The 17,098-nt window shown below is 35.0% G+C and overlaps 1 protein-coding gene across 1 annotated transcript in view; it reads left to right on the plus strand.

Moving 5' to 3' along the window:
* The window catches only part of SEMA3A (semaphorin 3A), a 271,520-nt gene that overhangs the window by 73,510 nt on the left and 180,912 nt on the right, over window positions 1-17,098 (plus strand). Inside the window, exon 2 of the mRNA XM_079785338.1 lies at window positions 4,397-4,590. Coding sequence (XP_079641464.1) covers window positions 4,479-4,590 — 112 coding nt within the window. The 5' untranslated portion in view covers window positions 4,397-4,478. The remainder of the gene's footprint in view (window positions 1-4,396; window positions 4,591-17,098) is intronic.

The following is a 17,098-nucleotide window of genomic DNA, read 5'->3' on the forward strand; positions in this document are numbered from 1 at the left end:
ATTAAAAATGAATTTCCGACATGAGATATCAGAGCAAGGGGAAGTGTTCGACTATGACATTTGCTTTAATTCTGTTGATCATAGGCCTTTCTCATATACTAATGAAGCATTCGCTTGAAGGAAAAAAAGGAAATAACAGATGTTAGGTAAAAAGGAATATAGTTTTGTCTTTTTTACATAACTCAACTGAACATCTTAGTAAGACTACTGATATTTTTTGTTTGTTTTTCGTATTTTTCCCCCTGGTGTTGTTTTTTGAAAAACTGAAAAACCAACTCATTTTGAAAGTCTTAACTCAGTAATTTATCTTAAAGAGGTCACCTGCCTCTATCAGTGGCACACACTTTGGGGGTGTTACTGTATCTAACCACAATAAAACGGGGATGGACTGGGGTTACAGGGAGAGACAAGGGTGTTTAATAAAGTGCACCATAACTTTAGGCACATTTAATCCACTAAACCTTTTCGATACAGCTAAACTATACATATCTCCCTACATTCTTTTATACACAAATATAGCAAATCTTTTCACCTACCATTCACAGAAAGATTCAGAGTGTCAGTAACATGGAGGAATACTTGGAAGAGCACCTCACAAATTAGAAAAACAATTTCTGCTCTTAAATTGCAATGTTTGTTATCCCAATTTGTTTTATAGTAAATAGCAAAATTAGAGAGTGAACCTTTAAAAGTAGTATATACACATTGGTTTTATGTAATTCATCAAAAGATCAGAAATACATTTCCAATGGAGAAATGCTTCGATATATATCTTCTCTGACTATACAGTTTTTTATTGAAAAGCAAGAGTTAACCAACCTGTTGTGAAAATGAAGTGTTGTGTCTCTAGAAAATCAAGCAAACCACCCAGAAAACTGCTGTCTGTGTAATTCATTTCAATATGGAGTGGGGTGAGTTAAAAACCATTGGTTAATTTGACAGAAATGTACACAACAGCATGATCCTCATATTAAGTACCTACTCAAATTTGACTCTGGTGTAGGAATTAAACATATCTGAAAACTTGAAACTTAAGATATTAGGAACTCAGTTGCAAATAGACTTAATTATATCACATGATATAGATTGTGAGTTATAATGTAATTAAAAAATTGAGAGATTGCTTTGAGAAAGAAACAAAATAAGATTTTCCCTTTTAATTTAAGTAAAATTCAACATTAAAAGGTCAATGTATATATTTTTGACTTTTATAAAGAAGTAAATCCTGCAAAATCAATGGCTGAGGTGGCAAATTCAGCAGGCTGGATCATGTCAAGGCTTAGGCCACAGATTCTCAGAGGAGGGATCTAGTGGGGAGAAGGGTGAATCAAAATCTCCACGCCACACATGCATCCAGATTTTATAAGTTCTGATAAATACCCACCCAGGTCCACCACTCTCTGTTCAGAAATAGCTTTAACCTTGATTATACCTTACCTATTGGTGCTATAGAAATTAAAAAAAAAAAGAGTTGAAAATGACCTTATTTAACTTGGACCAAAGTCAAAAGACTAAAAGAGATAAACACATACTATTCCTAATACTTATGGTAAGTATTTTATAGTCATGTAGTTTGTATTTTTCTTTTCTTTTTTTAAATCACAGTAAAAACATCTAGATATGCTTATACTTTTCTACTATTTTATAATTTAATCATTCTAGGACAGTTATGCTTACCTAAACAATTTATGATTTTTTCATTTTAATTAAAAATTATACAGATAAGTAAATGTTAATGTGAATTTATTAATTTATTAAAACATTCAAACATCTGAAAGGATACAAGAATCATAAAAAATGGAGAGTAGGACAAATGTCAAATATAAGTAATCATATCAAAGTTTTATTATTATTATTATTATTATTAGTCTGTGTTAGCAAATTCCAGGCTTTAACATTAATTTAAATCATTTGTTTTATAAAATGAAATAAATCTGTCCTGATTTTGTGGTTCAAAATCCAGATTGAATGTCTTTCTTCCCCATGGAATCAATTTTGACCCTCTTTTAACTGAATTTTACCTACAACCTTTTATTTGTCAGGATTAGTCTCTATGCTAGTGAAATGGATATATTTCTAAATTTGCTTATCCTGTTAAATTTTGACAAATATAAATTTGCTCTCCTACTCTAAGTAAAAAGATCTAGAGAAAGAATAAATAGTTTGAGACATTTAAAATATATATTAATGAAAATGGCATAACCATTTAAGGTATTTAGACTGATTACTTGTGAGATTTCAATAGGATAATTCATTAGTCCCGTTCTGCCAAAGTGGCATGAATTCCTCTGCAGAATGAATGTCTATAGAGAGTAATCCATGGAAGACAGACAAGTCTCTTGTCATTTGTAGCCTTAATCCATTGCCTGGAGCGTGAAAGGTGCTCAGGATAACAAGTGTGGGAATCAGTAAAATCAACATTATTTTTGGATTTTATTTTCTGAACAATACTGACTGATCAATAGGCTTGTGGAAACTGACAAATACAATATGGATCTGTTTGATGAATCAATCCAACTAGTGAAGTAGAAAGAGAATCCCTCCTCCCCTTCCCCCATTTTCCTCCCTTTAAATCCTCTTCATTTTCTTCCTCCTCTTCCACCACCTACACACACACACACACACACACACACACACACACACACACAGAGAGAGAGAGAGAGAGAGAGAGAGAGAGAGAGATGGGGGATGCTCTTTATTTGTCTGTAGACATTAACTAATGGAAGCTGTATGACAATGCTCAGACCATTTTTTATGAGGCTACTAAACCACTTTCAATGTGTGTTTATGTATTAAATTGTGAGACCCACCCTCTTCTTTCAGCTGAGACAGTTTTGTATTACTGAAGGAGAGTTCTCTCTCCTGTGTTTCAAGTGTGTATGTGGTGTGGCTTGGAGGGAGGGGAGAGTGCAGGGCAGATAGAGTTGGGGAGTGAAGAGTAAAGAAGGAAACGTCTGTCCTATTAACTTTTAGATATCACACTCCCCAAAATCTTATAAGAATATCAGCTTTGGGGAAAATTAAAAGAAAAAAATAGAAGAGGAAAGTTAAACACCTCATACAGTATTCCTATTTAGGAAATAACTAATGACGTTGTATGACCGCCTGAATACATTCACGTGTCCACAGAAAATATAGGAACCCTTATCAGCTCATGAAGACACGGAGATTTCCTCTATATGTTGGCCCTTGATACACAGCAGGGACTTTGGTGAACTTTGTCATCTTCCTCTGCCCTTTAAACCAAAACTCTGGAAGTGGCTTTAATTAATGAGATGTGATGCATTAAAAATGTTAGCCAGAGCATTCCAGAAGCTGGAAAACCCTAGCTCTTTTTAAATTCTGAGTATCCTTTTGAGAATACCCTGTTGTAATTTATAATTCTCAGTGGACCTATATTTGTCTTGAACTGATTGTTGAAATGGGCTTTACTAGGAATTTCTTTGCTGAGATTGCAGTGGGGCGGGGAAGGGGGTGGCTGAGCCAAGTGTGCTTGTAGGGAGGAGGGAAGGATCTCTAACAAGCCTTTAAAACCTTCAGTGGTTAAAGTTCTATTGATGAAAGCATATGCAGATACACACATCTACATATGCAGATCTCTCTATATACATATACACACACACACACGGATAATGCGCAAGTTCAGCAGAATTATATCATGAGCATGAGTTATACATTATGTAGGTAGCCGAATTCAGATTTTTTTTAAATCAAAATTGCACCTAAAATGGCTATAAAACAACGCTTGCCCCTGAAAGTAAATTTATAGCTACATGCCTTTCACAGGCACGCTGGAGGGTTCTGCTCCCGGCTCTAATCTCCAGGAGATGTTTTTTGCATGTGTTGTGTGACAGGAGGGAAGGGGAGTGGGTTGAGCTCGCCTGCTCTCCCATTGTCAGCCAGTCTAGTGAGTGTTGGGAAAACCTGTCTGTGGGATCTTGTGTCATCGCTCCCTACATGTGTACAGGAAAAGTCCGCGCTGCTCACGGTTTCTCTCTCTCTCTCTCTCTCTCTCTCTCTCTCTCTCTCTCTCTCTCTCTCTCTCTCTCTCTCTCGTTTCCCTTTCATTCTGCTTCCCCGGTGCGGTGCCGAATGAAGCAGGGAGCAGGATTAGAGTCTGCCACCGGCTATCAGAAGAGCCTAGATAAAAGGAACTGCTTCTTAAGCGCCACTGCAGCAGCCCTGGTTAATTTTTTTTTTTTTTTCTTTCCACACAACAGTTGTGCCTCATTATCCGGTGCCTGGCTCGGATTTTTCCTTTTTTTTTTTTTCTTTTGGTGGAGGTTTTGAAGTTTCTTCAGTGACTGTTACAGAAGAAGAGGTGTTAGTGTTGCGGTGAAGTCTTGCTTGTCTGCTTTTATGAATGAAACTGACCTAGGTCACCTGTTACCTCCAGTTTGCAGATTGTTTGAACTTCTCTGGCCGCACAATACAGGAGGGAAGCCTGAGGCAGCACAAGGACCTACTGCGCCTGCAGCATGGGCTGGCTCACTGAGATCGCCTGTCTCTTCTGGGGAGTGTTACTTACAGCCAGAGCCAACTATCAAAATGGGAAGAACAATGTGCCAAGGCTGAAATTATCCTACAAAGGTAAATCTCTATTTTTTCTTTTTCTTTTATTTGGCTAGCTGTGTGATACACCCTCAGGCACCCCCCGCCCCCCCTTTTATTCCTTGAACTCCCTCCCAACCCAAACCTTAAAACCTTTCGTTTAACCTGGGCAAGCTATATGACTGCATGCGTCTTTCTGAGATGCTTTAAGCACTTTAAAATAAATAAATAAATAAGAGCATGTCTTCTGTTTGAGATGACAAATTTAAATGCAAACAAAGAACATTTAATCACATTTGCAGAGAGGAGCCGAATGCCTGGGAAATGCTGATCTGTCCATGTGATCATGTGTTCTGTTAATTTTTCTGACCTTACTTCTTTTAAAATGTCTTTAAAACTACTATTGAAAAAAAAATGGCCCCTTTTTAGATATGCATGCCTCACCTATAAGAAATGTTATGACAAATTGTGTTTTCTTAGTTTTAGACACTAAATGGTTAATCATCATCATGAATATTCAGTTTGTTCGAATCTGACAATCAGATGCTTAACATAAGCAGTAGATCGTGGTTTGCCAAGAGAATATAAACTGGAGAGAACAGACTAGTTTTTCCACAGTGTGTTATGATTGTACAAAAGACTGTGTATTTGGCTAATTGGTGTAAAGCCAGAGTCTTTGAAATATAATGTTATTTAATTCCATACATACTTCAGTAAGAAATGAAGACACACTACTTCCTACTTGTAGAACTAGTGTGAACTTCTTTTGTAAAAAAACAGTATAAATTTAAAAAAGAAAGAAAAAGCTTTATCTCATGGTTGCTAATACTTGATTTGGTTCTAGTTTAATGTGTATGCATGTTTTTTTAATGATGGTTTTTACAGAAAAATAGTTGTTCTATATTTGTTTAGATAAATTTTTATAAATTTGTATGAAATAATGCTAAGTTGGATTCCAAAATAATAAATGTAACTTGTAATGGAAGGAAATATTTATATAACTGAGGTATTATTAAAGTGGAGTTTAAGATTCAACTGTTTGAACTCAAGTAGTTTTACTCCCTAAGGTGTTGCTTTCTTATGATTCTCAGATTTCTAGAACAGGGGGTGGGGCAGTGAGAAGCTTCAATTATATTCTGTGTTTAGCCTATACTGTGAAGCAAATTTACTGAATCTCTCTTGCAGAGACGTCTATATACTGTACATTGCTCTTATGCCAGCAACCAGATTCTTTAATTTTCACATGATGGGGATGATCTCTCTGAATGCTCTGGTGTGAATGAGGACCACAAATAGGAAAGGGGGATGTACTTTTCACACTTTGGATTAGAAATTAGACACCTATTAAATGTGTTTATTTGGACTTAATACTTGTTAGATAAAATACACTTACTTGGAAAATATATTTGTTTTTGGCATAACATTTTCTTTATTAAAATGTGAGGGCATTTTAAACATGAGCAAGCGATTGCAATTGTACTCTTCTAAGATATTAAAAACATATAGACTCCATTAAATGTTTAATTAATCTCTATTGTGCCTCTATTTAGTAGCTGCCTTTAAGTTGTTTATAGTATATGATATTATGGCATCTATGTTTGCATCAGTTTTTGCTCTCTATTTTCACTCTTTGAAAGGATGTCATCAATTAATTCTCAGGTTGATGGTCCACTTTATATAAGTTTATATTCCTTATAAGTAAGTTTTGCATGCAACTACTTCTTGAAGAAGTGAATGGCTATAGGTTATAATTTTAAAATAAGTTTGAAACATTAAATACATTTAAAAGATCTATTACAATTGCAGTTACTTGTCTAAGTGCTAAATAAATTGTAAAATAAATAAGAATTGAGAGTTATATTTATTTATTTTGCAAGAATCTTACTTACCTGGTGGCATATTGCTCTCCGTTTTTAAAAAGGAAGCATTTAATTAGAATAACCTTTGTTATGTACACCTGCTTTAAACTTGTCTGATGAAGTTAGCTGTATGTATTCACAAGGTGTATATATTTGACACTATCTTTATAAGCTCTTTTTAGCAATGGTATCCATTATAATTATTTTGCTTTCCTTTAACTAAAAACTACCCTACAGCTACATAACAATTCCATTGATATACCCAGAACTTGGCAATTTGGTAAAATAAACTGTGAAATGAACAACAGCAAGAAGAATAAAAGGAATGGCCCAAGCCATTTTTCTTGTCATTTTATTGGTCTGTCATTACCTTTCTGTCTCTCCATGTACATTTGTTTTGCCAAAGCAAAAGTCTGGTAGCTAATTATGAATACTTTGTTTCTAAACTAAACTAGACATTTTTTAGCTGCTTCTTTTTCCTCCTTAATTAGATGTCAAACATAGTTAAAACACCCATTGCATTGCCCTTAAAAATATTCCAGCATGGTTTTTGAAGAGTTAAATCCCTGCCAACTCTAATTTCCCATGTCACTGTTTTCAAAGATCCACCATTAACTCTCTCATTGCTCAGGTTGCCAAGACAAAGTTTTAGGCAATCACTGTGCTTGCTTTCTGGTAGGAGATAAAAGAGGTTTGTTATGTTAAGTGAGAAAGAAAAAGAAGAACAAGAAGGCAGCTTTTGCAGTGGATGTACATAGGTATCTAATAAGGTACCTCTTTACTTTCTAGGAAAAAGGAATTGAATAGATGTTGGAGGGCCATCTGGAGAAGTGATAATATTAGAAAAATGGGATATGCTGGCTTTTCCTCTGAACCAATCTGATTTAGAATCCTTGTGGGGGAAGCAAATGTGAGAACTCTGTAAATCTCAGCAGTCACTTACAAATTATCTTCAAGAAACATTCACCCAGAGATACTTTTGCTTCCTTAAAGATATGTTGTAGAGCTAAATGTTAAAGTGCTTCTTTTTCTAAATGGTGCATAACAGTTTATTTCCCCTACACAACTAGTCAAATTTCACTTTTCTCATGAAATACAAGAATATCATGTAATCTTCCCTTTGGAATCTGTGGTACAATGAAGACTTCAGAAAAAGCTATGGAAATCACAAGGAAATAAATTAGGTTTGGGGTTTTAAACAAATGACAAATGTTCCATCACTCAGTGTAATGAGCTTTTCCAGGACATTGTGTGCTTCAGTTTTAGTAGAAATCAAAGACACATGCAAGGCTCAATGTGATGATGATCATGTGGATCCAAAGGTTAAATCAGTGTCTTTAACTTTACCTTTGTAGGGAAGACTTAGTAAATAGTACTTAAATAGATGGTAGACATTTTAATGGCTTTCTTTTTATACTTTGTAAAGCTATTTTTCCCAGAGTCAAGTAGTTTCTTTAAGAATAAAATTATCAGTTAGATCAAAATTATCATACATATTTGTCTGATACTAGAAGATGATATTAAGTTAAAAATTATGTAGTAAAATTTGCAGAAGAATTTTTATTTGCCATTGCTCATATATTATGATCACTTTAAAATGTAATTAATATGAATGATTTATTTTATTATTTCTTGCAGTTGATAACTTTTCAGAGATTCTTTTTACTTATACCAAATTACAACATACATTCACACATATATGAATATATAAATATGGAAATATAAATATATATAAATAATAAAACTTTATATTTATATTTAACAATTGATAAAACCAACCCTTGCAATCTACATGTTATGGCTTATAACAAATTAATTTTTGATGTAAAATAGTATCATATTTTAAATTTTATATATATGATCTTTTGAGTCCCATGGAAAGTTTTCATGGATATCTCAAGTATTTACATAATAGTGCAGAATGAAGCTTATAAAAATTTCCTCACAGGTCAAATGAAATGTGTAGGGAGATATATATGTAATGCATCTGAGTATGCAAAGCAGAGTTTATTCTTGTATTATTATTTATGAATTATTGTATTATTTTTCATATGAACAACTGTAAACCTACTTTTGCCTTGCCCTGTATATCCTGGAAAAATAACATAAAAATAAAACAAAACACAATGCTCCATCACACATCTGGTGATTCAATGCTGGTCAGATTAAATGAGGGATAGTGAAAGTCTCCAGATTTGTGGCTTCTCTGTTTAAAGCTGCCAACCAGATTGGCTTTTGAAATAATTTATACAGTGGACTTTAGCAAGTAGGAAAATAACAGAGACAACAAAACCATCCTGTTTAAGTCTCTAACCCACCAACTTTTGATAATGATATTCAGTCATCACTAGCTTAAGTAAACCTGAAAATGGAAAAGGTAATTTTCCCAATGTTAACTTTTGTATATTGCTATTTCTCTTCATATAAATTATTTCCAAGACTCCACTTCTGTTAGCAATATAAAATACCTGGGTGCTTATGAACTAAATAGATGTGTAGGTCTGTGGTAACTTATTTCTCTTTGTTTTCTTATTTTTAATATTACACAGAAATCAAACAACATAAGTAACAAATATTTTGTGATTTTTGGTCAATTATATTTAAATTCCATATTTAACAATTAGTGTAATTAAAACCTTTCAGGAAAAAATTTAATTATAATTAATTAATATAATATGTTCCTAGTAATAAAATTAAACTGTCAGTTGCAGAGCATAACATATTTAAGCTTATTGTGCATATGCAACTGTATTTCAAATGTGTGCTCTAACTTATAAAGTTATCAAGAACTATAAGAAAGCTATAAGAAATTGTGTGATAAAGTTCTTATTTAAATTTTTCTCACTCAAACTTTAGTGGTACATCTAAACATCACAGTTGCATCAGAACATCACACCTTTACATCTTTTGAAGAATTTTGAAATCTCAAGTCAGGACCATTTTAAACAGCATTTATGCTTGATTTTTTTTTTCTAAAATCTTCCAGAGATACCAGTACTAAAACAAATTTTTGATTGATCATTATCTAACATTCATTTACAAAATCATGATATATCATGGAGAGTTACATATTCATTGATTAAAACATTGCACTTATCAAAACATTATGGACAAATCTATGATTCATTAATGCAAAGTTGTAGGTAAATTCTCCAAAACCCATGACAGTATCTAAGTTTAGTGCATGTACTGAAAGCTTATTTTTAAAAGACCAGCAGTTGTAAACATAAATTAGAACCAGTGTGAGTCTTAGGATGGATTTTACACCTCGTGACTTCTTAGGTGCTTTTTCAAGGCATCATCATGATTTGCAGTACTGTGCTTCCACTAATAGGTGGCACTAGCAATTTGTGACAGCTCTTTCATTAGTGTGGAAATGGGCAGGCTGCTAGGATAAATACACAGAGTAATGTTTGGAGACCAAGCTTGGAAAAACTGGTATAAGTCAGGAGAAGTAACATGTACAAAACATAAGCATTAGTTAAAATAAAATTTTCTAAATATTTTGATATGCTCTTTCATACCTTTATTGGTACAGTTTGACCCTGAAAAAGTAAATGACTATAAGTAATAAATAATAAATAAATAAATAAATAAATAAATAAATAAATAAATAACATATTTTTAGTTAAATTAGACTTTACATGTGAAATTAATTATATAATATAAAACAAAATAACAGATGAAATAGTAGTACTAAACAATCAGAATGCTGGAGGGACAGTTTCATGTGTATGAAATATATATTAAAACTGTCATATATATATATATATATAATTTTTTTCTTAAGCCTGAATCATTAAGTGTGCTTAACAGGAATTAGGCAGCTTGCCTATGGTATGTGATTGCCATTGTTTATAATTGGAGAGTGGCTATTTGAGAAGGTAAAATAATGTTTAGAAAAATTACATTTGATATATTTTTAAAAGAATAACACCTTTTGGTCTGTAGGTTGCTTTAAATTATTTTTATAATTAAACATACGGAAGATCAATAAATTCTATCTGACACAAATGTCCCCAGTGAATGTTCCTTCTACTGCCAAGACATAAACATCAGTAAAAATAAGGAATTCGTACACCATTTCGAAACAGTAACAGAGCTGGACTCTATCAAACCCAGGATAAGAAAATATACAATGTATACTTGAATTAGGGAATAAAGATAAGAAACAATAAAATTATGTTGATAAATGTGAAGAATGAATTGGTTTTAGGATTTTCTACAAGCTTTGAGTAAAACTTAGAGGGACCACAAATTTAGGGAGTCTTGTCAGCTCCTGAATGAGTCATTAAACCTGCATTTCCAGGTTTCCTTTGCTTGGAGAGACCTGTCATGGGAAACAGTGTTGACCAAACTTTACAGTAACTTCATTTGCTGCTGTAATCATAAACCTGTCTTGAGAAAAAAAAATATATAACACCACAAACTTGAGTCTTCACCCTCAAACTAAATGAAGCTTAGTTCTATGGAATACATCACATTGCATCTTTAGTTTGTAAACCTGCTTATGTGGATCATCTTTATTTTGCCAGATTGGAAGTTTCTCAGGGGCGGATCTGCATTGATTTTCATCATTACATTCCCGATGGCTAGACAGAGTCACTCATTATTGAATGAATTCGGGCTTTATTTGACACACCCTGTTTTTTAAATGCATAATGTACCTGATTATAAGTGAGTATAAAAAGAATGCAAATTCAAAATACGAAATGCATTATAAGGGAATTGTAGGGGAAGTAAACTCAGTGTTAGATGCTAGAGGAGGATATGAGGGAGGCATTTTGGAGTGCACAAAGGGTCTGGGAGCAGTGGTATCCCCACAGACAATGAATCAAGCCTATTCCAGAAAGTATCTGAATCAGAAAGTATCTGCTTCATCTTTGTTTACCCACAAGAGATGGAGAAAATATAATAACACATACCTCTTGGAAGATTCTAGGAACCAGGTTGAGGAATTGTTTCCTTATTTTGGATGCATACCCTTATTATTGTGTCTCAGGACACACAGCCAGAAAAGAAAGTGAGCGAGACTATTCTAAAACCAAATAGCGTCTAACGATAAAATTTCTCATCATCAGTCTCATTGTATCTGAGCCTTTGTGAAAAAACAAATCTCTCCTACCAAACAAAGTTGAAAGCACAATCATTTAAGACCTTAAATTGACTAGAATTCAGTGTCCTCACTTTTGGGAGAAACCTGACTTTGCTCTATGACAACTGGTTAAGATTTCCTATTGCAGAACCTTCATTGGATCCCCTTATCCTCGATTCCACTTACGGATAGCAGCACTTGCACATTTCCCCTTGCTTTTCCTTTGCAAGTCAGCCTCTTCTTTCCTTGGCTTTGTGCTCTATGTTCTAGGAACACCACCCTCTTCCATTCTCAGCTCTTGCTTCTAAGCCCCCACTGGCCCAGGAGAGTCGATGTGATAGAAAATAGCCACAGGAATCTTTGCTTAAGTGTGAATATTCAAAATACATGTTGAGTTCTTTGTTTAAGATCTCAATCTCATAATTAAGAGAATGGGGGCGCATAATAGGCTAATTTCCTTAGTGCACTTATAGGTCTGTAATTGATTGTAGAATATGAATTAAGTTGTAATGCTTAATTTTAGATTATTATAAAATATGTTAGTCTTGTGACAAAGTAGAAGCATTAATAGTACAAAAGTGCTGTTATGTACAAATCATCATAACTATTAAGATGTATTTAAAAAAATCAAGCCCTAGTCCCAATTTTTAAGGAATATATTTGAGGAAAGCCAAAACAAAGTGATTTATACTGGAGGTCAAATTCAAACTAAGTAGTGGTGAATCATCATACTATGCGTTAGAAATTTTAATCTTTTAAGTTTAAGAGAATAATAAACACTATTGTGATCATTTTATACAAATTGGTTTAAATTAATCTAGGTTTTCCTCAGGTATGTGAATTTCAATTATTTACAAATCTTTATCATAATTAATAAGTACTTTTAACTTGTATTCTATATCTAAATTACACATACAACACACAAACCTACATAAGCCACGTTATGGATTTCGTCACGAACAAGATGATTCTTGGATAATAAAGTGACTGTAGTAGGATGTCTGAGGGCGAACTCTCACATCTACCTAAAGACGTCAGAAGGCTTTTGAAAATACGGCACAAGGAAGGTGAACTCGGAAAGAAGAAAAATGTGAGAAGGCAGAAACAGAGTGGTAATTACTGCTATCAAAAACTATTTCCTTGTGATTTGTTTTTCTTTTCAGGAAAACAATACATTTTTATATAGTTTACATAGTGATACAGCTATATACTTGTTCTTTTATAAAATACATTTTTATTGATTTCAGAGAGGGATAGTAATACCAATATGAGAGAGAATCTATCAGCTGTCTCCTGCAGGCCCCACGTTAGGGATCAAGCCTGCATCCAGGGCATGTGCCTGACCAGAATAGAACCCTGACCTCCTGGTTCATAGGTTGACACTCAACCACTGAGCCATGCCGGCTGGCCATAGCTATATAATTTTTCTGTATTCAAATGCAACATGGAAACAAATCTGTCCTTTGATAAGGGAAAATTAAAGCTGCAGCATATCAGACTAGGAACATTATGGACTTAATATGTGCCTGTCTAGGTTTGACTAAAATGAAATCAAGAGGGAAAAGTGGTACATAGTTATAAGGACTTTTCCATAGTGGACACAGTGATCATTTGGGCTTATCCATCTCTCCTTCAGATTTATCTGTAAACGATATTGGCCAGACTTCTTGTTAACCAATGGAAAAAAGAAAAGAAAACTGAGTTTGGTTATCCAAGGTAGAAAAGACTGACTGTAGTTCCTTGAGATTATAAAATATATTAGTTTTTTTTTTTCTTGTTTTCCTAGCTAATTCCTATTTTTTTAGCTTTACCTTGTTATTTCTTTAATGAACCCACCAATAAGTGATGGAGAAAGCAATTGCTATTTCATAAATCATGTTTATTTTTAATATAAAGATGCCTATGTCATCTACATAATGAGGATATATATTAAAATGTCTTAACTATGTATTCTTGTTATATACCACATGTCTTTAAATTCAAAGTTACATATTGCATATATTTTAATTCACTTAGCACTTTGTTATCATTCAGGATGTTTCTCTGGCTCACTTAAGAATAAATTGCTTTCAGAACAAACAGGCTACTAAAATCTTGCAACATTTTATAATATACTAGATAAATTGTAGATTTGTGGTATTTTTCAACGCAAACTGAAAAAGATCACTTCTAGAACTTGGTCATAATAGTGCAATCACTTGTACTTGCAGACTTTTATATACTAGACTAGAGGCCCGGTGCACAAAATGTGTGCACGGCAGGGGGGGGGTCCCCTCAGCCCAGCCTGCACCCTCTCCAATCTGGGACTCCTTGGGGGATGTCCAACTGCTGGTTTAGGGATCGAGCCTAAACTGGCAGTCGGACATCCCTCTCACAATCCTGGACTGCTGGCTCCTAATAGCTCACCTGCCTGCTGGCCTGATTGCTCCTCACTGCCTCTGCATGCCAGCCTGATAGCCTCTAACAGCCCCCCCGCCCCGGTCACCCCCAATTGCACCCCACCACTGGCCTGGTTTCCCCTAACTACCCCCCCTGCAGACCTGGTTGCATCTTACTGCCCCCCTCCGCCGACCTGGTCACCCCCATCTGCCCCCTGTGGGCCTGGTCACCTCACGCAGCCTGCTTGTTCAGTCATTTGGTCATCCCTCACTAACCCCCCTGCTAGTCTGGTCGTAGGCAGCTATCTTGTGAGGACATGAGGGTTAATTTGCATATTACCTCTTTATTATATAGGATAAAGAACTATATAAATCAATGTGGTTATATGCAGTTCATATGTGTGTATAACAAGTACAAAAATGACTTGCATTCAAGTTATTATTTTTCGAAATCATATTATGTTTAATTGGGAATTATGGAAAGTGGAATGCCAATCACTAGAGCATAGGATTGAATGGAAATGTCTTGAAGAGAGGTTCTCTCTCTCTGCTTGATGTCAGATCATGAGTGATCCAGGATTGTCTGTGCTCTTCTGTCCTTTAATGGCTGACCTTCCCTGAGCATCTTCTACTGTACAGTGCTGCGGCATTGCCGAGTTCTCTGCTCCCTCTTAGGCAGTGGACTTTAGGAGTTATCAAGATGCTCATTTCAGTAGCCCTTCTATTGAGCCTTCTTGGTATCTTGGCTTCAAGCCATAGTGCATAGTGTCATTGCCTCCACAGAAATGTACACAATGTTGAGCAAGTCACAAACCTTCCAATACAAAATAGCCTTCCATCTTTCCAGATTTGAAATGTAGAATTTTTTATTTAACTAATCCTAGCCACCCTTTCCCACAACTCCCTATTCTCACCCCATCTTTTCTCTGGAAATACAGTTTGAACTCATTTTTCTTGTCCTAGCTAAATAAATCTCATTTAAGTTTATCTTTTTGAAAACAAAATCCTATTTATTATTCTCTTGGGGTATGGAAAAAGTTTCTAGGGCTCAAAAATTAAAAGTCCTTCTGTCTCTTTTGAGAAGTGGTTGGAAACTTTTTGTTTTTAGCAGATCAATCTACCAAAGAACAAACATAATGACTTGTCTTTAAAGAATGGTAATCTTACCACTTTAAAATTACACTTAATTGCCCTCTTATATACACATACCCTAGTGATCTAAACTAGACATCATCCCTGACACACAGAATATGGTTCTCACAATCAGTCCAAATGCCTCTGCTTTACAACTATAAAATATGTTGATTAAAGGACAAATTAGTATCCTTGACCCTTGAGATGTGGAAATGTTGCCCACGTGACGACTAGGAAGGGAAGAGTAGCAGAAGGCTAACAGCACTGGGAATTACGTGCTCATGTTACCCAGAGAGCTCTTCTCCATTTGTCCATGCCCCTACCTAGGAAGGTGCTACAAAGTCCAGGGACCAGTTGCTAAGGTATGTATCTTGCATGTATCTCTTCCACATGTCAAAAGCCATAGAATATCTACACTTGGATCTCTCACAGGGAACTCGAGCTCTACTTGTTCAAAACTATACTCACTCTCCTCTCTACAAACTTCTTTCTCCCCCTTATTCAAGTGTTAGGGAATGTTATCATTTTGTCCCAGTTGTCCAGGTCAGTAGTATCATTGCCCCTTCCATTGATGGTCTACCTTACATCTAGCTAGATGTTCTGTGGAGTCCACTGCTTGAGTTTATCTCTCAAATCTGTCTTAGTCTTTCCTCCAGGCTAAGTCAGGCATTTATCATTACTTGCCCTACTATGGCAACAGCCATCTATAATTATTTTATTTTTTTCTTCATTACTGTCTACAATTCTTTCTGAAATTCAAATAAAACTACTCCTTTTTTGAAATTCTTACTGATTAAAGTACAAACTCCTTAGTTCAGCCGATAAAAATGAATGGTCTAAAGGAGTCTAGGACATAGAGGAAACTATTTGGAGGTCCTGCAGTTACTCAGATATGAGGAAATTAATGCCTGGATAAGGATCATGATAATAGAAATAAGAAAGAAAGGCTGGAGGTGAAGCACATTGACCATATTAAAAAAGCAGGTTTGATAAATGATTGTGTCTAGGAAGGATCTGAAGAATTGGAGAACAACAGGTTTTTAATTTGTGCTACTAGGAGTGTGCTACAACAGCTCATAGTAACCAGAAAGTGAAACTCTTTTCACCTTGCAGCACCAACAATGCCCCGACACAGTCATCCTTTCTCTACATCCCACCCGTGAACTTCCCTTCCTGGATGAACATCCTCCCACCCTTTTAGCTGCTTACTGATGCTATTCTCTCCAACAAACGTTGACTTGAGTATCTCCTTTGCAAAGCGTTTGAAGAGGCAGAGAGGTATAAACCATAATTTGGCAACTGTCCTGAAGAAACTTAACATTTGGAAGGAGAGAAGACATAGGTTGTCAAATTTGACACTACACCTGTTCTTTATCCATCTTATATTCTTAATCAAGTACAGAGTCTTGTGCATGATAGAGTTTCATCAAATACTTTTTGCGAGAAGTGCTTGAAGGAAGAAATGAGGAGGTGGCAGTTAATGTTTCCAAGTGAGAGGGCTAAGGCACAGAAGTGAGAACACGCAGACGCCAGCTTAATTTTTTTAAATAGAGTAGTGAAATATTTGATGGGCAGAAAAATAATTTAAGGTTAAAAAAGAGTTTAGATATAGGTAATAGGTAGAACATTTTGAAATAGAGGTTACAGCATTCAAACTTTACATTTGAATAGATGATAAAACTTTTTAAAGTTTATAAATGAGTGGTATGTGCAAAGCAATGCTTTAAGAATCCAGAAACCTGGGTGTTGGCCTTCAGTGCTGAGTTACTGACTCATCACCTGAGATACTGAATGAGATTCTGAAACAAATGCTTACAGTTCAGATTGGGCCTCACATAACGGCCTGTTCTCTTGGGGCACAAGGACTACATATGTGGACATGTAGTTTATGCATATCTACTGGTACATAGAGCAATGTATTTTCACATGTCCAGAAAAATGCAAGTCATATTTAAGAAAAACTGAAGGTATCTGTGCTTCTGTATAAAATTTTAAAATCCAACAACCAGGTGTAATTTAGGATACAGCTCTCTACCTGATAATCGTTGATGTTACATACTACTTCCTTCATATGTGCTTCG

Source organism: Cnephaeus nilssonii, assembly GCF_951640355.1.
Source record: "Cnephaeus nilssonii genome assembly, chromosome: 12".
Taxonomy (NCBI): Eukaryota; Metazoa; Chordata; class Mammalia; order Chiroptera; family Vespertilionidae; genus Cnephaeus; species Cnephaeus nilssonii.